Raw genomic sequence first — 25,182 nt, 5'->3', positions numbered from 1 at the left:
CTTTCGAGCAAATGTACAGTCGCGGCCAGAAGTCTTGTAACCTGACCCCCTCACTTCCACTGTGTTTAGCGTGTTTCTTCAGCCTTACGTCCTCTGATCGCGGAACCTTTCACTCCCCAGGTGTTGTAAGGCGACAGGCAGCACATCGGAGGACTTATGACTGACACGAAACAGTTAAATTAGTGGAAATGAATACAGCACGTGCACAAACTTATGGCTGTGACTGTACCTGTATGTTACACCTTGATTGGCCACTGCCTTGAACGTGACTGTCAGTGAGATTAGCGAAGCAGGTACGGTTGTGATTGGAGAGAAAGGAAAGGGTGAGTGTAGCGTGATGGCAGTGTGAGTTTGTTTCCTTTCACCCTGCACGCCCTTACATCCCCTCCAGGAACCTCTTAAGCCAGTGAAGCGTGATATCTGACTTTGTTTCCTTTGATTACCGTCCTGATGGGGAATAGATTTACCTGGTGGTGGTGGTGGTGGTGGTGGTGGTGGTGATAGCAGATGTCAGCAAGGCGTTAATTTACATATATATATCTGTTAGCTTCGATTTAATTAGTTGTCAGTCTCGTTCGTCTGCCGCGTATGGACTGTGTGTGTGTGTGTGTGTGTGTGTGTGTGTGTGTGTGTGTGTGTGTGTGTGTGTTTGTGTGTGCACAGTGAGCAGGCAGTGAAGTATTTCCACAATTTCCGTGTGAGTAAACTAGGAAAAATTAAAGGAAAGATATTTAAACTTGCTATCTGTTACGTCTGACGAAGCTTGTAACTGAAACTGAACAATCTGTTAAAATATTCGGCTAGATTTTTATGAGCGTGAAGTAAAAGGAAATGAAAGATGAGAAAAATTTAACCTTTTAATGTACACAACGACCTGCTGTACGACCTTACCAAGCGTCAAACTGTGTACAGGAACAGGACAAGACACCGTGAGTCGCGCAGCATGCCCTGATAACGACACGTGGCACTGGGACGGGACGGGAGGGGGGAGGACCGGACACGCGAAAACCCTCACACGTGCATCCACACACCTGAATCGAGAACAGTGTTGAGAAAAGCAGAATATAGAACACTTTTTTTTCGCTCTTTTGATTGCGAGTGTGGAGGCGAGTCACTGCACTTCCGTGACCTTGGAGGATACTCGGGTCAGGGCGGGGCAGGTGGGCGCGGAGGAGGGCGGGCAGTGGGCGAGGTGGACTAGATGGGGGTTTTGGGGGAAGTGGGAGGTGGGGAGGGCGGCTGGGTGGAGCAAGTGAGTTCAGGTGACCACCACCACCACCACCACCACCACCACCACCCGACAGAGGATTGAGAAAGCTCTGGGCCTATCTTAATTTTTTCCAGGTGATCACAGGTGAAAATCCACTACCTGCTGGGACTGACTGGCCCTTGTAGCTCGCCATGAAAAAGTATTATTATTCTGTGGTGTGATTTTTTTATTCACGTGGCCGAGATTGTATTTGTTTAATATATTTTCTTCAACTTCGAACTTTCTGTAAGGAGATAGAGTAAGAGGAGGAGGAGGAGGAGGAGGAGGAGGAGGAGGTGGTGTTGCAGAGGAGACACTTGAAAGGTTATCAGCGGCAAGAAGGAAGGAAGTGTTACCAGATCCACCTTGTTCACATTTATTTATCAATAGCATCCTCTACGCTACTCGTTTATTTATTTATATGTTCATTCATTCATTTATTTATTTAAACTTGTTTTATGTGACGAAGAATTATCTTTAGACGTCTGCCATTCCTTATCTATATCGCAGGTTAATTGATAGATGACGGACACCTGCAGTGGAGCATCTAAAGAGACCTTACTGTTTTTACTTTTGTGCGTGTGTTGCCTGTCCGTGTGTGGCTGTGTTGCGACGCGCGGTGTTGCTGTGCACGCCGTAACATTTAGTACTGCGGGTGACACGTGGTGGTGGTGGTGGTGGTGGTGGTGAGGTTTCAGGACATGATGATAGGACGGCGAATGACTGGTGTTGCCGTGAACTGAGTGAGCCTTGAGAGGCTGGTGACTGGCGGCGGTGAGGCTGGTGCGGTCTGTCCCGACTGGCGGTGAGAAACACGTCATACATTTGCCTTCAATTTAATGGACACATTCACGTTACATAGAGAATAAATAGGTAATGGGTAATGTCAATAAATAATGGTGTGAAGGGTGTGGGTGTGGACGTGGGCGGTCGTCAGCGTGGGCAGGGCGTGGCGGGCTGGGTGGGACATGTCTAGTCGTAGCGGTATCCCCGTGAGGCAGCTCTGACGAAGGGGTTCCTGGGAACCGCGAACTCGCGGGACTCGCGGGAGGCGAAGGGGAAGCGGTCCTCGCGGGAGTCGAAGCGGGAGTCGAAGCGGTCCTCGCGGGAGTCGAAGCGGTCGGAAGAGTCGAAGCGGTGCTCGCGAGACTCGCGGGAGGCGAAGGGGAACTCGCGGGAGTCTAGGCTGAAGAAAGAGGTGCCGCTGCTGCCACTCCTGCCGCTGCCGCTCCTGCCGCTGCCAAAGCTGCTGCTGCTGCTGCCACCGCTCCTGCCGAAGCTGCTGCTGCCGCCGCTCCTGCCGAAGCTGCTGCTGCTGCTGCCGCTCCTGCCGAAGCTGCCGCTGCTGCTGCCGCTCCTGCCGAAGCTGCTGCTGCTGCTGCCGAAACCGCTTCTGCCGCTGCTGCTGCCGAAGCCGCTGCTGCCGCCGCTCCTGCCGAAGCTACTGCTGCTGCTGCCGCTCCTGCCGAAGCTGCTGCTGCTGCTGCCGAAACCGCTCCTGCCGCTGCTGCTGCCGAAGCCGCTGCTGCCGCTGCTGCTGCCGAAGCGGCTGGAGGAGGAGCTGGACCTGGAGGAGCTAGGGGCGCTGAAGACGCGCCTTCCGCGAGACTCGAAGGACTCGTCGGAGTCGGGGAAGCGCGCCTCGCCGTCGTAGGTGACCTCGGCCAGGAAGCCGCTGTTTCCGTCCACGCGGTAGTTCACCTGCTGCAGGCGGCCGTCGGGGAGCTGCGCGAAGTAGCGGCCGTTGGTGTTCTCCAGCTGGCGGGTCTCCTCGTGGCCGAAGTTGTTGCGGGAGTCGGAGTCCTGCACTGCATACTGGAAGTTGTAGTTTGGCCGGGCGGCGGAGGCGGCGGCGGCCACAGCCAGGAGGACGACCAGCTGCAGGGAGAGACGCGGCTGTTAGTGCGTGTGTTGGGAGGAGCAGCTGGTGGTGCTGCTAACATAATTTCAGGGAAGGGGAGAGACTCACACCACCGTACCTTGGCGTTCATGATGAGTGCGTTGCTACTTGGAAGCCATCAGTGTCTTATATACAGTGTAGCAGCGGCGCCTGTGCACGGCCAGTTTTTCCCGACGCCTCCCAGCCGTAGCCAGGCAATCCTGTAACCCAGATGCGTCAAGCAGAGCCATGTTTTCCCCATTTTTTTTTTTTTTCCGTGAAGATGAAAAGTTAGATTTCGCCAGATTTCACCATATTTTTGATAATATTGCCCGCGTTTCCTTGGCCGACACTTGTACAGTCGTAAGGAAGTGGAAAAGTAACAATTAGCATTTAGAAATCATTAGTTTATGCTTCAAGGAGATCTACGTTTTCTGTTGAAAGTTTGAGATTTCTGTAGGTCCTCACGCTCGCCGACACACACACACACACACACACACACATAGGAGGAAGAAAGAGAAAATTACTCTGTGCTCCCTAATGAGTGTGACGGCCAGTACCTATGATGCCTGACTGTTTTAGGTTTACTCCGCGTCACGATCCTCTTGTTGACTCGCTTCACTAACAAGATTATAGGTTAAGTAGGCTAATTATTAGTGTCCATATAAGTAACATGGCTGAATAAAATTGATAATGTCTGTAAGAGTGCGAGTTTTTAAGGCATCGTGTGCTTGTGTGTAGGTTTTTTAATGGTATCCTGTGTGTGTGTGTGTGTGTGTGTGTGTGTGTGTGTTTGTGTGTGTGTGTGTATGTTGATGGCGTCACGTGCGTTTGAGTATGTTTTTTTAATGGTATCTTGTGCGTGTATGTGTTTTTAAGAGAGAGAGAGAGAGAGAGAGAGAGAGAGTGTAGCGATGTTCAAATGGGTAACTGATGAATTTTAGCAACACAAATGAGGCGCTATAATATCAAATGTCTAGCGCCCCAAATTTGCACGGGTATTGGACTCAGCAGAAGGGAGAGCATGACTGATGACTGGCGCAGGAACACGTTTAAATGAAAGAAGTCGAGCACAAGCAAAGATACACCGTGAAAACTTGAATCGCGGTGATAAATTAATGTATGTTGGCTGGAGTGAGCATTCGTGTTTAGGTTATTTGAGGAGCACAGATGGTTGGTGAGACAAAGGAATTACGACTCAGGAACTTATAGAATGATGAAGAAAAACAAATGAAGTTAAATGAAAGGGGATGTACAGTCACAGAGCAGCTTATCCTATAGTCAGTGGTGGCCACACATATGCATCAGTGCTGCTTAGGATGCCTTCAGGGAAAAGAAGAAAGGGTTTGCTCCTCACTGAATAGTAGTCACGGGAAATGAGTACGCTGGGACAAGAGCAGCTCGGCATGGGTCAGGTTGTCCCTGGGGCAGGCCAGCCGTGCCCCACGCTGCCTGGCTCGTAATTATTTGTTCATAACTTTTGACATAGGCAGGATTTTTAAAAGGTCGCTATTTGTTCAGCGGAACTGTCGACAGTTTTCCGTTTGCTGTCTGCTTCATTGCTGTGGGAATCTGACACAGACAGACGGACCGATCGCTTTTAAGAATATGGATAGTAAATAGTTTAGACACGTCCACACAAACATCCCAGACGCACGCACGCACGCACGCACGCACGCACGCACGCACGCACGCACGCACGCACGCACGCACGCACGCACGCACGCACGCACGCACGCACGCACACACACACACACACACACACACACACACACACACACACACACACACACACACACACACACACACACCAGCTAGTGTTGGGGTCTGGGGGAGGTAATCAGGAGTGTTGGCTGCCTGGCCACTGCTCTTGCCCTCCTCCCACGGCACTAATTCCCTGTAGCACTTATGGTGAAAGGCTGACCTCGGACGACCTCGTGAAACTTGACTGATAAAGATATTGCCCCAATAGTACTGGATTTAGTTGTTAGGAAATCAGGACAGTGGTAGACAGGCAGCGCGAGGCGGCGCGGCTGGCCAGGGGCAAGGCTTTCTGTTGTGCACTAATAATTAACGCGAAGTGAAGGTATTTCAACGTGTAATTATTGTTACAGCCTATTAACATCATTAACATAATCCGCATTAATCCCACAATAATTATTCCAAATCTGGAGGAACAGCTAGCAGTGAGTGGTGAAGGGGAGGCGGCTAACCCTGGCCGGCTGTGACTGTGGCGGGGGCGCCGTCTCTTGGCGGCATGGCGGCAGGAAACAAGTCATGACTTTGCATTTCATTTATTGGACACATTCACGTTACATGGAGGAATAAATAGGTAATGGGTAATGTCAATAAATAATGGTGTGAAGGGTGTGAGTGTGGACGTGGGCGGTCGTCAGCGGGGGCAGGGCGTGGCGGGCTAGGCGGGACGGGTCTAGTCGTAGCGGTATCCCCGTGAGGCAGCTCTGACGAAGGGGTTCCTGGGCCCCGCGAACTCGCGGGACTCGCGGGAGGCGAAGGGGAAGCGGTCCTCGCGGGAGTCGAAGCGGGAGTCGAAGCGGTCCTCGCGGGAGTCGAAGCGGTCCTCGAAAGAGTCGAAGCGGTGCTCGCGAGACTCGCGGGAGGCGAAGGGGAACTCGCGGGACTCGCGGGAGTCCAGGCTGAAGAAAGAGGTGCCGCTGCTGCCACTCCTGCCGCTGCCGCTCCTGCCGCTGCCGAAGCTGCTGCTGCTGCTGCTGCCGCCGCCAGTCCTACCAAAGCTGCTGCTACTGCCGCTGCTGCTGCCGCTCCTGCCGCTGCCGCTCCTGCCGCTGCCGAAGCTGCTGCTGCTGCTGCCGCCGGTCCTACCAAAGCTGCTGCTACTGCTGCTGCTGCTGCCGCTCCTGCCGAAGCTGCTGCTGCTGCTGCTGCCGAAACCGCTCCTGCCGCTGCCGCTGCTGCTGCCGAAGCCGCTGCTGCCGCTGCTGCTGCCGAAGCCGCTTCTGCCGCTACTGCTGCCGAAGCCGCTGCTGCCGCTGCTGCTGCCGAAGCGGCCGGAGGAGGAGCTAGGGGCGCTGAAGACGCGCCTTCCGCGAGACTCGAAGGACTCGTCGGAGTCGGGGAAGCGCGCCTCGCCGTCGTAGGTGACCTCGGCCAGGAAGCCGCTGTTGCCGTCCACGCGGTAGTTCACCTGCTGCAGGCGGCCGTCGGGGAGCTGCGCGAAGAAGCGGCCGTTGGTGTTCTCCAGCTGGCGGGTCTCCTCGTGGCCGAAGTTGTTGCGGGAGTCCTGCACTGCATACTGGAAGTTGTAGTTTGGCCGGGCGGCGGAGGCGGCGGCGGCCACGGCCAGGAGGACGACCAGCTGCAGGGAGAGACGCGGCTGTTAGTGCGTGTGTTGGGAGGAACAGCTGGTGGTGCTGCTAATATAACAGTTGATGGTGATGCTAACAATATCAGAGAGAGAGAGAGAGAGAGAGAGAGAGAGAGAGAGAGAGAGAGAGAGAGAGAGTAATCATCTGTGGGGACCTCACCTTAGTGTACAGAGAGAGAGAGAGAGAGAGAGAGAGAGAGAGAGAGAGAGAGAGAGAGAGAGAGAGAGATGAGTAATAATCTGTGGGGACCTCACCTTAGTGTACATGTTGAGTGTGTTGCTACAAGTCACTGCAGCAAGAAGTGTCTGCCAGTCTTATATACACTAAGCCTCACGCCCTCCTGGTGACTAGTTTTTCAGGTCGCATCGAAGCAGCTGCAGTATTTCTCTCATCCAGTTACCGTCTCAAGGACATGGAAATTTTAAAATGACAGCAAACGATTCAGACATTTTTTTCCCTTCGAGCGGCCGGGAGAGCAAACGCCCAGCCAGGGTTACCAGTTCGAGCATAATAATAATACTCTGCTCTGTTTGTGTTGGTGAGAATAGGGAGAGGAAGCAGCTTGGTGTTCTTGTGTTTCCCTTTCCCTTTCCCTGCCTCACGTTTTCATAGACAGGCGAGATGGATGGGATGCCTTTGATGTTTATCTGTAATTACTTGTCAGTCCACTGGTGATTTCTTGTGTGTGTGTGTGTGTGTGTGTGTGTGTTTGTGTGTGTGTGTGTAAACATCATACATAAATTTGAATACAGATATGTGATTACTTGTTGCTAAGAAAGACAGGAAAGCGCGGTATCACAAGCTTTAATTAATTCTCTAGAAATGCAGATAGGTTTCTCTCTCTCTCTCTCTCTCTCTCTCTCTCTCTCTCTCTCTCTCTCTCTCTCTCTCTCTCTCTCTCTCTCTCTCTCTCTCTCTCTCTCATTAGCCTCCTTCACTTTCTCTCCCTTGCTCTCCTTCACTACCTCCTGTCTCCTTCATTACACTACACTCCCACGCTCCCTCTCAAGCAAGGTGGAAACATCGCCTCTCACTTCCCTTCTTCCCTCCCTCTCTCTCCCTTGCTCTCCTTCATTACCTCCCACTCTCCCTCTCTCTCAGGCAAGGTGGATCCATTGTCTGAAAGAAAGCCGGCCAGGAAAGCAATGATATGTTTTCTCTGGTTGGGCATCTCAGGTGAGTTCGAGGTCACCTGGATGGGTTGGCCAAGAGACGCTGGATGTTGGACTCGCCTCTCCCTCTGGTCCGTAATTGTGTAAAAGCTGCCCCGTTTCGTCATTGAGGTCCACGGCAGGCACATCATTACACTGCGTCCTGTTACCTGTTCACTGCTCTGCTCCTTGGTGTTATTCATCCATTCACTGCTCTCGGTGTTGTTGTTGTTTGTTATTCTTTTCGTTGTTTTTTTGGGGTTTATTGTTATTGTTAGTCGTTGTTGGTGTTGTGGTTGTTTTTTTATCTTTTTTTTTTTATGTCATTGTTGGTCATTATTATCGCCAGTCATTCTCGTTGGTGTTCGTTATCATTTTATTAGTTATTTTCATTCATTGTCTTTTTTTTTCGTTTATTGTCATTGTTCTTTTCATTGCCATTCATTATTATCATTGTTCCCAACAATAATTATCAGTCCTTTCGTTATTTTCGCCATTTCCGGAGCGTCGTTGATGAATTTTTCACTTCATCATTCATTAATTAACATAGGTTTCATTGGTTTCTCATCGTCATTCACGGTGGCATTCATGTCGTCATCCATTCATTCATTTATATAACCATTCATTGCTACCGTCAATTACCTCATTAATTCTCCCATTCATTCACAACCATCTACATACATTCAGCACCTCTCATTAAACCAGTATTTTGTCTTTCACGTCGTCATCCATTCATTCATTTATATAATCATTAATTTTTCCCATCACTTACCTCATTGATTCTCCCATTCATTCACATCACCATTCATTCACAACCACTACATACATTCAGCACGTCACATTAAGCCAGTATTCATTGACAACATTCAAATACAATACATTAAACTTCAGTATCATGCAATTTTACGTAACGATGAACGAAGAACATTGTGACATTTTTTATTTACATCGCCATGAATCAAGACACGTTTAGGAGCGATCATAAACCACCTCACAAGAAGTAAATTTGGTGCTGCTTGTTCTTCCTTCTTGTTCCCTTGTGTCCCTTGCTTTCCTTGATACAGAGACGACTCAGACACAGTAGGGCAAGGTTACCATTATAAGGACGTCTTAAATTTGTCCTTCCTTTGTGTTCGGTCGTATAATTCGGATGCGTTTCAGACACAGTGGGTTAAGGTGATGGACGCCATTATTAGGACACGTCTGAAATTTGTTCTTCTTTTGTGTGCATTCGTGTTTCTTGCTTCCATTGATTTAGAGACATGAAGTAGGTTAAGGTTGTGAACATTCAGGACATCTCAGTTGCGTTCTTACTTTGTGTTCCTTCGTGTTCGTTGCGTCCCTTGATATAGACACTGCTTAGACACACAGGGGGTTAAGGTTACGGGCATATTCGTTAAGGACATGCCCCGTTTTCTATAAAATATGAACGGCGTGTTAGATATTATTAGCTCCCAATCTTTTTTCTTCTCGGTGCAATCATATCAGGAATAGGCTGAGGGCGTGGCGGCGGCGGGTTCCTTGCAACAGTGAGGACTTTCTCGCTGCCACACCGCCGCCCCGTCGCCGCCTCACTGACTCACTGCACCTCAGCCCCCCACAAGCCACGCCCCCTGTCACCACGCTTAAAAGGGGGACTGTTTGAGAGTTACTATGCACTGGTTAAAAGGTAATGGTGAGCAGCGTGACACGAGATGTAGATGAATATGTTAATGTACTAGTATATTTGCAGAAGCAGGTATATGTAATAGATTAAAAGCAAAGGTGAAACTAGATGAAATTATAGAATGTGATGATACAAAATGAATAAAAGGTGTAAAATATGATGACATAATATATATACAATGGAATGATATCAACATCCTACAGGGAATAAAATTAAATTGATGAAATAAATGAAATCAACTGCAATGTAACGTAAATAGAAAAGTTCCACCTTCATAAGAACAGTTTTCTTTAATGTCTGTACTGATCGTGAACTTTGATCTTCCAGCCAGCGCGCATCTCTCTCTCTCTCTCTTAATCCATACATCTATTTATCTATCTGTCTATCTATCTCTATCTATCTATCTATCTATCTATCTATCTACATCTTTCCCTCACACACACACACACACACACACACACACACACACACACACACACACACACACACACACACACACACACACACACACACACACACACACACACACACACACACACACACACACACAGGTTATTAACCTTTCTGCCAGCCAGGTGTAGCCGTGACCTTGAACCACCACATGTGAAAGAGCGGCGTGACTTTATCATAAACTCTGCGGAGACATCACTGAGGAACACAAAGGAGAACAGACCAGCAGCAGCAGATGTGTTGACCCGTGCGAGGCTGTTTGGGAGGTAATTTCTGACGCTTTGCTAATTATGTCTCTATTTTTTCCCTTTCGTTATTGGTCAGTGAGATAGTGAGAGTTGATAGTGTTGATAGTCATGGATAGGTTAGTTACCCCTCCTCTGAATGTTGAATGGTGGAATGGATTGAAAAGCCCAAGAGAGGAGGAGGAGGAGAAATATGAGTAATTGAGAAGTAGGAAAGAGAAGCGAAGATGGAAAGAAATTATGGGAATACTGCAGAGAGAGAGAGAGAGAGAGAGAGAGAGAGAGAGAGAGAGAGAGAGAGAGAGATTCACTTGTGCGTACTGTGTGTGTGTGTGTGTGTGTGTGTGTGTGTGTGTGTGCGTGCGTGTGTGTGTGTGCGTGTGCGCGCGCGCTCGTAGGGATTTGAAAGGGTTTAATATAATTAATTCAAAATTTTTTTATAATTTATTGAAGTAACGCCAATCCGCGATACACCTATAAGCACTACACAGTCTTAGTACAATCTTACCTCGACATTTAGAAGAAGGAAGTGCAGCAATGAAAGAATCAATCACTAAATAAAAAAAAAAAAATCTCAGTTAACATCACAAACAAATTCATCTTCTATCAACCACCACAACAAGCTTTAATATTCCAGAGCAACAGCGTCAGTAAATACTTAACAAATACTAAAAAATACATAACAAACTGCAAAGCTGGTAAGAAAATGAATGCCAAAGGTGTCAAAGCATGAGTAATTTCCAAAGTTAGGTCACGTTACATTGGGTCAAGATACAGTGAGATAGGCTAAGATGAGGCAGGTTAGGTCACTGTGCAGGCTGGTTCGTCTTATTCATGAACATTTTGCCAGTAAAGAAATCAATCATGTTTCGAAGGAAGGACTTCCATTGTTCAGGGTGGCCTTGGTTGTCCTGCGGATAGAGATGTTTTATGGTCAGAGAGAGAGAGAGAGAGAGAGAGAGAGAGAGAGAGAGAGAGAGAGAGAGAGAGAGAGAGAGAGAGAGAGAGAGAGAGAGAGAGAGATTTCTTCGTGCGATTGTGTAATGCGTTATAAAGGTTCAATATAATTCATTCTACTTTGTTATGATTTATTGAAGAAGCGCCAGAGTGGAGTACGTCTCTAGACACCTCACAGTCTCTCGGCAATCTTATTGACAGATAAAGAAAAGAAAAAAGTAAAAAAAAAAAAGTTACTGCCGCAATGAAAGAATCAGTCAATTAACGAAACACACACAGAGGTATTCAACCAAATCACATTACGAGAAATTTGGCTTCCATTAACCATCATGAAAGGCTTAAACACACCAGAGCAGCAACACTTAAGCGCCTTGTAAGAATGTCAACACTCAACCAAGACCAAGGCTGTTAAGACAATTACGTGCATGTAACCAAATCTGAGGGTCTTATAATGTTAGGAAGTTAGGTTAGGTTAAGTTAGGTTAGGTTAGGTTGAGTTAGGTTAGGTTAGGTTGAGTTAGGTTAGGTTAGGTTGAGTTAGGTTAGGTTAGGTCAGGTTAAGTTAGGTTGAGTTAGGTTAGGTTAGGTTGAGTTAGGTTAGGTTAGGTTGAGTTAGGTTAGGTCAGGTTAAGTTAGGTTGAGTTAAGTTAGGTTAGGTTAGGTTGAGTTAGGTTAGGTTAAGTTGGGTTGAGTTAAGTTAGGTTAGGTTAGGTTGAGTTAGGTCAAGGTGTCAGCCGCCTCATTTCATCCCATAAAGAATCGGCCATTAGAGAAACCAGACACTTTTAGATAAATAGGTTTCTTCTGTTGAGGGCGACCCGGGCTGACCTGCAAATACAAAGGGGTTTTCTTGATGAGAGAGAGAGAGAGAGAGAGAGAGAGAGAGAGAGAGAGAGAGAGAGAGAGAGAGAGAGAGAGAGAGAGAGAGAGAGAGAGAGAGAGAGAGAGAGAGAGAGAGAGAGAGAGATTGACTGATTGACTGATTGACTGATTTAGAACGTGGCTCAAACCTGTACACGTATTGATTTAGTGTAATTTTGTTAACATAATTATAACATTATTACCTTTCTTTTTATCATGTCTCTAAAGGGAAATTAAACTACATATATAACACCAAGTAAACTGCGACAGAAGGAAAATTAGACGGGAGAATACCTACCCACCTTGTCAGGGTCTGCGATGGCGGCAGCGGCGGCCATAGCGATGAGACACAGGAGAATCAGCAGCGTCTGTGGTGAGGACGAGGAGCATTGGTTAGATTCCGCCGCCTCGTCTGGGTCACGTGTACCAGTGAGGCTCGTGCTCCTGGGTGATTCAAATGTTGGACCGTATTCTGAAACGCCTCTGCACCGCACCTCGTCTACTTCCAAATGGCTCTAGTTGAAGTTACAGGTGGTTTTTAAAGGTGTTTTTGTTTTGGATCGAGTGAGAGATTAACGAGATTTTCACATTATTGACAGGAAAACAGTCTCTAAATAATTCCTTCGGCATTAACAGGAAAACACTCTTTAAAACTCGGCTGATAATTCCTTCGACATTAACAGGAAAACACTCTTTAAAACTCGGCTGATAATTCCTTCGGCATTAACAGGAAAACACTCTTTAAAACTCGGCTGATAATTCCTTCGGCATTAACAGGAAAACACTCTTTAAAACTCGGCTGATAATTCCTCGGCTGATAATTCCTTCGGCATTAACAGGAGAACACTCTTTGAAACTCGGCTGATAATTCCTTCGGCCATTGAAAGTAGTGGTGGCGAGAGAGTAAAGTGTTTCTGAATGTGGGCCACTGTGACACACGAGGACCCGCAAACATGTCGACACTGATCGTGCGGTGCTTTCATCCACTGACTGCCCTCCGTGTTCCAGTCTTGCCTTAAAACGTGCGGTAAACTGACTCTCTATTTCTTCCATTTGTATTTGTGAAGTATCAGATTATTTAAGTGAAAATAACAAATATATCAGCGTTGTACAAACTAGGAATATAAAATCCCTCGAAAGTGTACATGCAGAAAATTAGAGATGAATTTTCTTACTTAACACTACAATCTAATAAGAAAAATTAAGAGCCAAGGTGATTGACAAGTGCGGAAAGATGTTGAGCTTTGTGTATGAATACAGTAAAATCCCTCTTATCCGGCATCAACGGGACCGCCGACATGCCGGATACTTGAATATTGCCGGATACTTGAATAGAAGTGAAATTATGTCCACAATCACCACCCTACACTCACGCATCTTACCATAACAAAGATCAGCTGATCTTAATCAGCAGCTGATCTGATCAGCAGCTTAAGTGTAAGCACAACTGAGTCACTGAGTAAACAGAGTGCAGTGGGCCGCGGGTGGCGCGAAGCAGTGCGCTCTAGTGGCGAGGGGACAAAGTATGCCTCGTGCGGGAATTTTAATCGATTTTATGAGTACACATTGATTTTTTATTGATTTTATGGCTCGGGAAAAAAATGTGCCGGATACTTGAAGCTGCTGGATACTTGAATGCTGGATGAGAGGGATTTTACTGTAATATGGATTTCAGAACAAGCAATCTAATGGCGACTGTTGCGGTGAATGAAGAATAAAGAAAAAGCTAAAATGATAACGTCTGGTGAGTGGAAATGAATGAACTTGACATCATTTCTTTAGCCTCACCTGTGTCTGTGTCCCTTGCCTGCACTGCCTCCTTGAGTCTCATACCCCCAGTCCCCTCTGAGTACTCACCCTGGCGTGCATAGCGAGTGCTGGAGTGGCGGCGTTGAATGGAAGCTGTGGTGCAAGTGTTAATGCTGCGGGAGGTCTGTGCTGCTCCTCGGTGACCCTTGTAGTATATAGGCAGGTTTTGTGACGTCACGCCGCCACCTAAAGCCCCACAGGTCCCTTCATTGCGGCGCAGACCAAACATTGTTAACTCTTCTGTAAGCAAAGTGTTTTGGGCGCGTTGTTGTGCTTGGGTGGACAGTTCAGGGACGAAAGGTGTAGCCAATGTGTAGGGTAATGTTCGGGTATGGCTTGTCTTGTGTGCGCTAGGTGTAAAGGGTGCTATACTCTGGCGATGGTGAAGTAGGGACTAAGTATGTGAAGTAGGGTAGATCCTTTCCCCGGCGCCTCTAGCCCTTAGTCATGGCAGACTCGTACACATTTTCAGGCTGGATGAAGATAGCAGCCGATAGTCGTCCCAGAAAAGTCCCGGCTGTAACCAGGATCGAACCCGGGTCTTCCTAGGGACTATCACATATACATCTGATGTCTTCTTACAGCTTCCCCTTTTTTTTTTCTTGTGTTCTTATGTTCTCGCTACCGCCTGGACTACTGCGCTACTGTGTTATTTGTAGCACTGACCTTGGTACAGTGGAAGATTGTTGTGTAGCAAGGTGCACATTCCTGTATTGCGTTTCATTCCTTTAAACTTAATTCCTCTGATGTGCTGGGAATAATAGATTGTCAGCGAGGAAATTGTTACAAGGTGAGGGGTCTTAGAATTCAGGGAAAAGGGAAAATACAGTGTGAGCGTAGAAGGTTACTTGACTTCTGACCACGACTGTGTGTTAATTATGCGTGTACGTGGTGCAGGGGTGCCGAGGCGCGGGATTTAAAGATTGGCTGTCTCTAGTGTGGCCTCGTGTGGGTGTGTGTGTGTGTGTGTGTGTGTGTGTGTGTGTGTGTGTGTGTGTGTGTGCGTGTGTGTAGAGAGAGACAGTATTCCTCAACATTTTTGTCTCTCATCAGGATTATTTACAAAGACCACAGACGATTAATGTTTCCCATGTGTGTTTACTCCCGTGAATGATGCAAAATTCCTGTTAAACTATCACCACAATCATGAAAACCCTCTTAAGAACCCCCAGTAACCTCCAGTACAAGTAAACTAAATGAGGCGTCAAAAGGTCAACTATTGCACCTGTGTATGTTGACATGGTGCGTGACTGATGAGTGTTTCCATGACACCTCACTCCATTACCTGTCCTCGCAACACCTGTGCGCGCCTCACTTGTGGATCACCCTTTGTTATGCACCTGGCCGAGTACCTGTTACCTGTTGACGCCTCGCTAATTAGGTCAGTGGTGGCTATTACCTGCGTGTTTTATGCTCTAATTAAACCTCACTGCATTTCTTTATTATCTTTTAACATACAACCTTGTCGGATGAAGAAATGTATTGCTTTTGTATATCATAACTTTATTTTTGTGTAATGTGTGTATCTCGTCTTTTTTTCTTTTCTTTTTTTTTTTTATTCAATCTAAAGGGTCAATTTTTTTCATGTCCCGTTTCAAAGACCTACCTAAAACCCATAGCAGAATGAGCCATATATATACATACATACATATAAAATAATACACCACGGCACTCCAAATACATTATACATGGAAAAAAAAAAATACCAGTACATTCTTCTTCAATATCGTGACCTTTAAAACCGCCACGTCAGATGAAAAAGAAAGTGTAGCTACATTTTATTCCGTGCGTCTTGCTTTCGCTTTTATTTATTTATTTTTTTTTTTCGATTTCTAAATACTTGTGTTTATAGTTCACTTTACAACAGTTTCCTAATCTCACCTCCATCTGATTAAAGTGTGTAGATTAATGTGTCTGGTTCAGCTTGTTTGTTTTCATCATTTACGGTAGGTGTTTACCACTACCGCTGCTGCCACGCCCTCTCCTTGTCAGTGGCCGGTCAGCACGTGGGGAGGGACAGAGGTTAAGGATGGGAGGGAAGGAGAGTGGAGGTGAGAAAGGGAAAATAAGAAAAAGACTGAATGATGGAAGGAAAGAAGGAAGGTTTACATGTGAAGGACGCTGGACAGTTGTAAAGAAATAGATAAATAAATAAAAATAATTAGATAAAAAATAATGAAAAAAAAAGCGGCTTAATTAGAGAACGAGAACGAGAAATAGAGAAAAACAGAGACATACAGACAGAGAGACAGAGAACGAACCAAAGACTAAACCAACTGACCAACTAACCAACCAGCCAAGCAAAGAACACGAGAGAGTTAATGAATACTAGAATCAGCATAATTACTCAGGTGCTGACGGGGCGGGAGGTGAACGTCGCGCCTCGCCCCTTCGCTGCTCTCACCCCGGCAGGCAGGCACACAGACAGACAGACACAGGCAGGCAGTGTTGTCATGTGGGGCGGCGATGTGAGGCAATAAACAGGTCGAGGAGGAGCTAAAGGCTTGCTTCATTAATTACTTCTGTTCTGGTAAATAATATATTGTTTGTTGTCTGTCTGTCTGTCTGTCTGTCTCTGTCTGTCTGTCTGTCGGTGCTTTGTTTATCTACTTGTTTATTTATGTTTTTCTTGTTTACTCTTGTTTATCTGTTTTGTCTCTGTCTGTTTGTATATCTACTTTATTCTTATCAGTTTGTCTTTCTATCAGCCTGTTTATCTATCTACCTGTCCGTCTATCTGCTACCTATCTATCTATATATCTATCTATGTATCTATATATCTATCTACCTATCTATCTATCTATCAAACTGCTTACCTATCTGTCAATCAATCAGTCAGTCAATCAATCTATCTATCTATCTATCTATCTATCTATCTATCTATCTATCTATCTATCTATCTATCTATCTATCTATCTATCTAACTATCTATCAAACTGCTTACCTATCTGTCAATCAATCAGTCAATCAATCTATCAATCTATATGTCTATCTATCTATCAATCAATCTATCTATCTATCTATCTATCTATCTATCTATGCATCTAAATAAATAACTACTTCAGTCTCTTTACCTCTTTCTAAGTATTAAAATATAGTTTCATAGCTCAGTCCGTCCATCTGTTCTCTTATTTATCTATATCCTCTCATACGAGTAAGCTGTCTGTTAGTCTATGTTTTGTGTTTCTTTCTATTTATATTGCTAGTATAAAGCTGTATGTTTTTTTTTATTTAAATTTGTCTACCTAACTATCTATCTCTCTACCTGTCTGTCTATATGTCTACCTTTCTATCTATTTATCTATCTATTTATTTATCTATCTGTCTGTCTGTCTGTCTGTCTCTATATTCATCAATCTATCAATGTCTTTATAAATTATCTTTTTATCTGTTTATCTATTTAAGTGCGCATATATGTATGCATCCACCTATAGTTGTATTTATCTTTTTAGCTTCACATTTACTTCTGCACCTGTTCAACTTTTCATCAGCCACGAGCCACTAGCCGTGTATCATTCATACACACAAGGAGCAAAAGGTAAGGAAAAAGAAAGCAATGTATGGCGATTTTAATAAATAATCATGATAAATAAATAAATAAACAGGTGAATAGACAAGTATTCAGCGTGACGTGGGGAGTGTCTGGAGTGGCGAGGATGTGGTGGCCGAGATGACTTGAGTGATGCAGTTTACTTGGACTCGTTGGATCCGTAGTAACGGAAGGACTCGTTGGACTCGTCGGACTCGAAGGACTCAGCGGAGCCGGTGTAGGTGACGTCGGCGAGGTAGCCGGAGCCGCCGTTGACCTGGTAAGCAACGTTCTGGACGCGACCGTCGGGAAGCTCCACGTAGTAGGAGCCCTTGGTGTTGTCACCGTCGCGGGCCTCCTGGTGGCCGTACTCGTTGCTGGAGGGGTCGTGGTCCACGGACCACTGGAAGTTGTACTGGGCCTCGGAGGACTCGTAGGACTCCTCGGAGGACCTCTGCCGACACAAGGAACAGTGTTGCTTCAGATGAGGCAATTGACATCTAACAGATCCATCAGACAGCTGCAGGAGACCCATCCAAGTACAAGAACAATGAATGACAGTGTTTGGTCAGCTTACCCTGGGCGCGCCGTAGCCTCTGAACTCGTCGCTGTCGGCGGCGACCACGGCCACGAGGGCGAGGAGGATGGCGATCTGTGTGGTGAAAAAGGAAGTGTGTTCAGGCAGAATACGTGAGAGGTTTGGTTATCCTCTCATTAAGGACTGATGATAAGCACAAGGTAAACTATTTAGGTGATGCGTATAGAATGTGATTATATTGACTTCTGCCGCTTCTCTCATGAACCCTGGCTTTGGTGATGCCTCTAGAGTGAGTGAGCAGCCCCAGTTGTCACCTTGGCGTTCATGGTGAGTGTGGAGTCGATGCAGAAGCTGACTGTGATTCTGTCGTGCTTCGCCTGCAATATATACAGGCAGCGGCGAGCACCTAGATCGAGTTTTTGTTGCGCCTTCATCACAGCATCCCTTGTTGGTTAATCTGGGGGAAACATCTTGGGCAATGTAGACTCAAGGTGAGCAGAATATGTAACATTTGGGACACTGACATCGTTGGTATGGAAATGACGGGCGTGTGGGTGGTGAAGACTGCAACGTACTCACTCACTTTTGCATGAGGCCACGTTTTCTCGTACTTCTCTGGATGTTCCAGTATCACGTATGCTATTTTTTTTGTTACGCGTGTTCACTTTTTGTTTGACAGATAAATATACATACAGATACTTAGAGAGAAATGAACGTAGCTATATAAACATATGTATATATAAACAGATACTCATAAATATAAAAATGAAAGAGAAAGAAAGTGCTCAAACCAGGCCGGCGTCTTGCATGACCCGAGAGGAACCTGTCGAGAGAGCACGCCCACTCTGTCCATGGTGAGCAAGATACATGACGTGCTCTCAATAATCCGAATCGTAAATCCAGCTAAAGTTCAATTAAAGACGTGTTAACCATGAATTCGGCTCCCTGTCAACGTGTATTCAGCTCCTCAGTGACGTGCCAACCTGGTGTTAAGCCTTTCCTGATCGCACACACTGATCACAGATTACACCTTAGGGGAAGAAGGGGTGAGACTTATTGGCACAACATTACACCTTTCTCTTCTTTCATAATGGTTCGTTCTCCCCGATACTGTAGTTGGTGTAGGGTACTGGAGTAAGATCAACATTACACCTTTTTTCTCTTCTTTACACTGGTTCGTCTTCCCTGTTGCCATATTTAGGATACTGAACATCAAACACTCGAAAGTACATTAGTTTTGTTAGTGTTTGCAGTCCCTTTCCCGTACCTCTTTGTTATGGGAGATGGGCTCTGGTCTAGGGCAACGTAAGTTATAAAAAATGTCCTCTGAATGTGCCGGTCCCAATAGAGTACAGGCGAAAAAAAGGATTAACCAAAGTTTGAGAAGTGTCTTGGAACGCCATGCTGTGTAAACTTACTATTCGGAAACCATTAGCACATCGCGCCATTACACGATGTTACTTGAAGTTTTGAAGAACAATAAGCACGATCTATTTTGCCCTAACATCTTACATTGCATCACAGCTTAGTACAATCCTCGTAAGGGCCAAAAGGTCTGAGGTAGCTTGCCGTTCCTTTGTGTTCATTTCAGATACATGTCCTGCTGATTACAATAATATAAAAAGTTACCTCACAAATTTTCAGGCATTGCTACGGCGGGTTATGGCTGCGGTCAATCTCGAGAGGCGGGGAGGGTTGCATTAGATCTCAGCTTGGGAGGGAGGGAGGGAGGGAGGAAGTAAGGAAAGATGACGCGGTTCAGATTTGTGTTTCCAGGAGTGTGTGTGTGTGTGTGTGTGTGTGTGTGTGTGTGTGTGTGTGTGTGTGTGTGTGATGTATCCATGTGACTATGTAAGTGTCTTCCATTCATGTGTCTGAATCTGTCAGTCTGTTCATGTGTATGTCTTGTATGTTTGTCTTCATATTCTCTCTCTCTCTCTCTCTCTCTCTCTCTCTCTCTCTCTCTCTCTCTCTCTCTCTCTCTCTCTCTCTCTCTCTCTCTCTCTCTCTCTCTCTCTCTCTCTCTCTCTCTCCATTTACCTGTATTTTTATTTATTTATCTTTTTTTTTGTTCTTATCTATACATCCATTTATTGATGCTTAAAATCTCACCTTGTCTATGTACTCTATATCTTAACGTTTACCTGTCAATCTTTCAATAATTATATCTCTAAATCAACCACTATATCTTTCTCGTATCTCTCTCTCTCTCACCCTCTCTCTCCCAGCGTGTTTATTCAGGCATCTCCCTTTGTTTGTATCTATTTTCCCATCATTGTAAAACGGCTTGCCTCTCGAGTGTTGTACAGCCGACCTTTGGAGTTGCTGGGTCGAGATGTTGCAGAGATACTCATAACTTTCCGAGTGGGGGGGGATCTGGAGCAGGCGGGGCTTTGATGTAATGGTGTGGGATTGGTGGGTGTCTCTCCGGATTCACTACAGACACTACTGTTCAGTCTCAAGGTAAGAGAAAACGGTGTACTAAACATGGGTGTAGTTTTCTTGTTTTTCTCACTCACTTATGGCAAAATAATCGGGGTAATTTGGATCAGTTTTCGAATAATTTTGGTGGTAATATTGAGGGAATGAGACGAATTGAAAGAAAAAAAATATGTGGAGTACATTAACTAAATATGCTTTTCTGCTCGTGTAAGACCATCCTAAAAATTGTTCATCTTCATGGCAAGAACTGCGCTCCGAATTATCCAGAAGTGTATGCTGCTGAGCTGATGTCCAGTGAGTCCACCTGTCCCGGAGATCAGAGGTGTCGCCTTGGCCTTCATGTGTTCACGTCATGTGTGTGTGTGTGTGTGTGTGTGTGTGTGTGTGTGTAGACTCGGAGCAAAGGATGGCTATGCTGCTCCTGTCGCCTGTTTGCAAGACATACGGGCAGCAGTTGAAGTCCCGGTGAATTTTTTGTGTATTTGTTTTTGCCTGGGATCGTTGTCATTCATCGCTTCTTGTCATCTGCTTTCCAGAAAAAAATAAGCTGAGTCATGTCAAGGGTGCTCGGCGCAGCACGTGTCCTGAGCAACTACTCTCAATGTATTGGCGCGGTCTGGCTACGTGGGAGGATGGGGGAGGAGGGGCAATTTTCTTAGACAGGTATGATTAATGTACATGTCTAATTATTATCTGGATTTCTAGTTCACAATCAAAACACGTCTATGGCAAAAAGGTCACCCACTTACTTGCATTTACTCTCATATGAATAGTCAGTTGTGTTGCTTTTTCTGGCTGTGCCTGTTTGCTGTGTTGGTAAATATCCGGCGCCTTGTGGCCAGCCACACCTCATGCGCGCTTACAGTTGCATTATATAATCATTCCCACATCTCGTTGCTACCTGTGTCTGTCTGTCTGTCTGTCTGTTTGTTTGCCTGCTAGTCCACTGCTTTCACTAGACATTGATGTCTATTCGTTTTTCTAATAATCCAGTATCTATCCAATACTGTACATTTAACATTCTTTTATTTATTTTATTTATTTATTTATTCATTTTATTAACCCATCCGTCTTTGTATTAGATACGTATGTATCTTGATCTTTACACGTATACTTTTTCCACAAAATGAAAATTGACAAAGGACTAAAAGAGTATAAAAAAAAATGCCATTTCTCGAAGTTATAAATCCTTCAGAAAAATATCCCGAAATGGTTGGTTAATAGAGCGTTGAGGTGTCTTCATAATCTTTTGAATAAACTCAAGTCATAGGAAGGTGGGAAAACGTAATGAAGCAGAAAGTTTAAGAGTTTATTGAAAGTTTTTTTTTTTTTATTGTCTTCCTTTGTAAAGCTTCCTTTCAATCAGAAACACAGCCACACCCAGGCGGGGACGCACAACTGTTGTGTGTGTACACAGGGCACACGCGTCAATTATAGCAGCATTGCTGCGTAATGGCACCAAGACGGCAAGCAGACAGAGAATTAGAGAGATGAGAAGAAATACTTTGCCATGGTGACTTGACATGCACGGTGAGTCGACAGGGGAGCGAAGACTGTGAGGTCATTGTAACGGATTTTGAAATATTCTTTCTTTATCAAAAGTTATTTGTAAAAACGATAGTTCATGAATAATATCCGTTTAACTGTGACTTTCTTTCTCGTAAATTGCATGTTTTCTGTTAACATCGCGGTCTGTGTTTCCTGCACTGCACTGTGTGCGACATTGCTCCGTGTGGATTTCTAGGAAGTTTAATTGTTCATACTTCGGTCATCTTATGGTTTGTCAAGTCGAAATAATTGGATATATATATATATATATATATATATATATATATATATATATATATATATATATATATATATATATATATATATATATATATATATATATATATATATATATATATATATATAAGAACATAAGAACATAAGAAATAAGGGAAGCTGCAAGAAGCGACCAGGCTTACACGTGGCAGTCCCTGTATGAAACACTCCTACCTATTTCCATCTGTTATCCCCATCCATAAACTTGTCTAATCTTCTCTTAAAGCTCTCTAGTGTCCTGGCACTAACTATATATATATATATATATATATATATATATATATATATATATATATATATATATATATATATATATATATATATATATATATATATATATATATATATATATATATATATACCCAGCATACTAGAGGCAGTGCTGAAACACTCGATGTTCTAAAAAAAAAAAAAATAGAAAAAAAAATAAAAGAAGTAATATTGCGGGATGTTTTATTGTATAGTCATAATAAGTTAATAAATAACAGGAAACTCTTGTTGTCTTTGTCTCCCCGTGAGGAGGTAGTCATGGTCAGGCTTGGTGAGGAAGTGGCTTGTTGCACCAGCAGTTTACTTGGACTCGTTGGATCCGTAGTAACGGAAGGACTCGTTGGACTCGTCGGACTCGAAGGACTCAGCGGAGCCGGTGTAGGTGACGTCGGCGAGGTAGCCGGAGCCGCCGTTGACCTGGTAAGCAACGTTCTGGACGCGACCGTCGGGAAGCTCCACGTAGTAGGAGCCCTTGGTGTTGTCACCGTCGCGGGCCTCCTGGTGGCCGTACTCGTTGCTGGAGGGGTCGTGGTCCACGGACCACTGGAAGTTGTACTGGGCCTCGGAGGACTCGTAGGACTCCTCGGAGGACCTCTGCCGACACAAGGAACAGTGTTGCTTTAGATGAGGCAATTGACATCTAACAGATCCATCAGACAGCTGCAGGAGACCCATCCAAGTACAAGAACAATGAATGACAGTGTTTGGTCAGCTTACCCTGGGCGCGCCGTAGCCTCTGAACTCGTCGCTGTCGGCGGCGACCACGGCCACGAGGGCGAGGAGGATGGCGATCTGCAACGAAAATGAAGGATGTGAGTCACAAAAGGTGTTGATTGTTAACTTGTTGTAAACATATAGAATTAATGAGTGCTGAGAGACAGGTTGTTATATGGAGATTAAATAATCATCGTGTATTGATATGACCAATCCTTTTTCTTAGCAGGGAGTAAGCAGACCCTACAGTCACCTTAGCGTTCATGGTGAGTGTGGAGTCGATGCAGAAGCTGACTGTGATGCTCCCGTCCGCTGCCTGCAATATATACCGGCAGCAACGAGCACCTAGATCGAGTTTTTGCCGCGGCTGCATCATTTCGTCCGCTGTTTGGTAACCGCTGGGACAGGAGAAGTTTGAGTAACAGTATTTATGAGTGATGTTAGTGCAAGATGTGTTTGCAAGCTTCAAGCCTCGCTGTGGATTTTTAGTAGACACTTCTTTTTATGGAGTGAGTGGGATCTGTGGTCACCTTGTTTGGTCGTGGTGTCATCGCGGTATAGTGTGATTGTGTTTCCTCGCTCCGTCTTTTCTGTGCGTCCTTACCGTCATGAATAATAATTCATTAATATATTTCATGAAAGTCCAAAATTTAATGTCACTAATTATTTTAGTACGTTATGAAGTTTTACGGCACTAAGAATTCATGAGATAATAATTTACAAATAAATGCAAGCTACAAATTATTTTAGCTATTTTTGTTTTCTATTGATTCTTTTTGTTTTTGATAATGTTTTCTTAAAGATTTATACACCACAGCTTTTGGTATGTTATTATAATCTTGCCACTGTTCATTCCTCTGTTTCTCTCTTAACTTTGCAGACGTGATTCTTCTCTTCCCATTTCTCTTTGTAAAGGTCCAAGTATTAAAGTATTCCGTTAGCAACCTGCATGGCGTGTTAGAATAACAGACAGACAGATGGACTGATGCATCGTGAGAGACACAGGAAGGACACTGCAAAGGAGTAAGGCAAAAAGTGTGATAAGCTTCACAACTGTTACGGGAAGGTGTCAGTAAGAACGTTTCACAGTGATCATTTTCTCCCTTGTAGCAGAGTGAGGCAGTGTCAACAGTCACTTCAGTGCTGCTAAGCCAATGTTCACTTCAGCTCATTACTCCCTTTAACTTGTTTCTCATGTTTTCTTTTAGTATTTTTGTGTTTTCTTTCCTTTTGTATGATGAAACCTATCGCAAATTGATCTTTACCACTTTTCTGTCACTATCTAACAAAAAAAAAAAAAAAAAAAAAAAAAAAAGTGAACAAGAAACTCTAAGGCGCAAATTAACCATTTTTGGTGATTTTTTTTCGAATAAACAAATATAATGTAACTGCAGGGTTTCGGTCTCCCTGGTCCCCACCAAGGACACTAACCTATCCGAACGTAACCTAATCTAACGTAACACATGGGGGTTTTGCTCCCCTGTATCCTTTATGACACTAACCTAACCGAACATAACCTACCCTACCCTAAATGGACTGGGTTTCGCTTCCTGGCTTCGTTCCTGCACTTAGCACACCAATCTAACACAACCCTACAAGATTACTGACTGCATGCCTCACTGACCAAGGCGAATATCAAAGTCCAGTTAGTTTTCGTCGCCACTCTCCTGCGGCACGTGAGGTGTGGTGGATGCACTTAGGTGTGCTACTAGATCAGGAGGAGGTGGGTGCACTTTACTAGATCGTCCACAAACCTCATCTTGATGACCGCCATTTTAAAACTGAGCTCCAATCTCTCACGTGTTTTACAAAATGCGAAAATTCAATATATTTGACAACGCTGTCTAACGTAACAGCTGCTTCTCTTTCTCTTTAATTGATTGATTCACTTAAAACATATTTCTAAAAAAGAGTGACAGAGGGTAGCACGACAGGTGGAAGATTGCTGGGCAGATATAGTGCAAGATTGCAAGACTGCGGGGGTAAGCTACACTGAGACGCAGTGCATTATTTTTTGGACGATTATGAAAGGAGCACTTCCGACGATAATGACCTTGTGTGCGGCGAACTTATATCTTATTAATGTTCTACATTTACAAAAATAATATGAGACACGATTTGTGAAGGAAAGTCAGTGTTATCCGGAAAGAAGAGTTAACTTACGATCCTAAGTCCATTATTTAATCGGAATTGTCGACTGAATTCTGGAAGACTTGCAGATGACGCTCACAAGACAGCGTAGGCGATGGAT

General features: G+C 44.9%; 4 protein-coding genes and 1 long non-coding RNA gene across 5 annotated transcripts; all 5 read right to left on the bottom strand.

The window, feature by feature from the left end:
- Nucleotides 1–2,069: 2,069 nt before the first annotated feature.
- LOC135115705 (uncharacterized) lies at nt 2,070–3,251 on the bottom strand. Its single transcript, XM_064032620.1, has 2 exons — nt 3,229–3,251; nt 2,070–3,127 (listed from the first exon to the last, which is right to left on the bottom strand). The coding sequence occupies exons 1-2, from the start codon at nt 3,238–3,240 to the stop codon at nt 2,222–2,224; spliced, it is 918 nt and encodes a 305-aa protein (XP_063888690.1). The 5' UTR covers nt 3,241–3,251; the 3' UTR covers nt 2,070–2,221.
- A 2,155-nt stretch (nt 3,252–5,406) lies between these two features.
- LOC135115247 (filaggrin-2-like) lies at nt 5,407–6,880 on the bottom strand. The gene is made up of 2 exons (XM_064031793.1): nt 6,730–6,880; nt 5,407–6,465 (listed from the first exon to the last, which is right to left on the bottom strand). The coding sequence occupies exons 1-2, from the start codon at nt 6,739–6,741 to the stop codon at nt 5,560–5,562; spliced, it is 918 nt and encodes a 305-aa protein (XP_063887863.1). The 5' UTR covers nt 6,742–6,880; the 3' UTR covers nt 5,407–5,559.
- Nucleotides 6,881–10,605: 3,725 nt separating this feature from the next.
- Nucleotides 10,606–13,756, bottom strand: LOC135115704 (uncharacterized). The gene is made up of 3 exons (XR_010276034.1): nt 13,663–13,756; nt 12,108–12,173; nt 10,606–10,898 (listed from the first exon to the last, which is right to left on the bottom strand). It is a non-coding gene; the product is annotated as an uncharacterized LOC135115704 (long non-coding RNA).
- A 3,412-nt stretch (nt 13,757–17,168) lies between these two features.
- LOC135115702 (cuticle protein 19.8-like) lies at nt 17,169–18,130 on the bottom strand. Its single transcript, XM_064032619.1, has 3 exons — nt 17,996–18,130; nt 17,721–17,795; nt 17,169–17,597 (listed from the first exon to the last, which is right to left on the bottom strand). Exons 1-3 carry the CDS (start codon nt 18,113–18,115, stop codon nt 17,304–17,306), a joined length of 489 nt encoding a protein of 162 aa, XP_063888689.1. The 5' UTR covers nt 18,116–18,130; the 3' UTR covers nt 17,169–17,303.
- A 4,256-nt stretch (nt 18,131–22,386) lies between these two features.
- LOC135115700 (cuticle protein 19.8-like) lies at nt 22,387–23,322 on the bottom strand. The gene is made up of 3 exons (XM_064032617.1): nt 23,185–23,322; nt 22,935–23,009; nt 22,387–22,811 (listed from the first exon to the last, which is right to left on the bottom strand). Exons 1-3 carry the CDS (start codon nt 23,305–23,307, stop codon nt 22,518–22,520), a joined length of 492 nt encoding a protein of 163 aa, XP_063888687.1. The 5' UTR covers nt 23,308–23,322; the 3' UTR covers nt 22,387–22,517.
- Nucleotides 23,323–25,182: the final 1,860 nt, after the last annotated feature.

This window comes from Scylla paramamosain, chromosome 29, assembly GCF_035594125.1.
Source record: "Scylla paramamosain isolate STU-SP2022 chromosome 29, ASM3559412v1, whole genome shotgun sequence".
In the NCBI taxonomy this organism is placed as follows: Eukaryota; Metazoa; Arthropoda; class Malacostraca; order Decapoda; family Portunidae; genus Scylla; species Scylla paramamosain.
The sequence above is the reverse complement of the archived record's forward strand: the minus strand, read 5'-3'. Positions and strand labels throughout refer to the sequence as shown.

Excerpts from the sequence above, each read along its gene's own strand:
- LOC135115702 (XM_064032619.1), bottom strand. The coding sequence starts at position 18,115 with ATGAAGGCGCAACAAAAACTCGATCTAGGTGCTCGCCGCTGCCTGTAT. Across the intron at positions 17,796-17,995 it reads CACTCACCATGAACGCCAAG|ATCGCCATCCTCCTCGCCCT; the intron begins GTGACAACTGGG and ends TTCACCACACAG. Across the intron at positions 17,598-17,720 it reads GAGGCTACGGCGCGCCCAGG|AGGTCCTCCGAGGAGTCCTA; the intron begins GTAAGCTGACCA and ends TTGTGTCGGCAG.
- LOC135115700 (XM_064032617.1), bottom strand. The coding sequence starts at position 23,307 with ATGATGCAGCCGCGGCAAAAACTCGATCTAGGTGCTCGTTGCTGCCGG. Across the intron at positions 23,010-23,184 it reads CACTCACCATGAACGCTAAG|ATCGCCATCCTCCTCGCCCT; the intron begins GTGACTGTAGGG and ends TTTTCGTTGCAG. Across the intron at positions 22,812-22,934 it reads GAGGCTACGGCGCGCCCAGG|AGGTCCTCCGAGGAGTCCTA; the intron begins GTAAGCTGACCA and ends TTGTGTCGGCAG.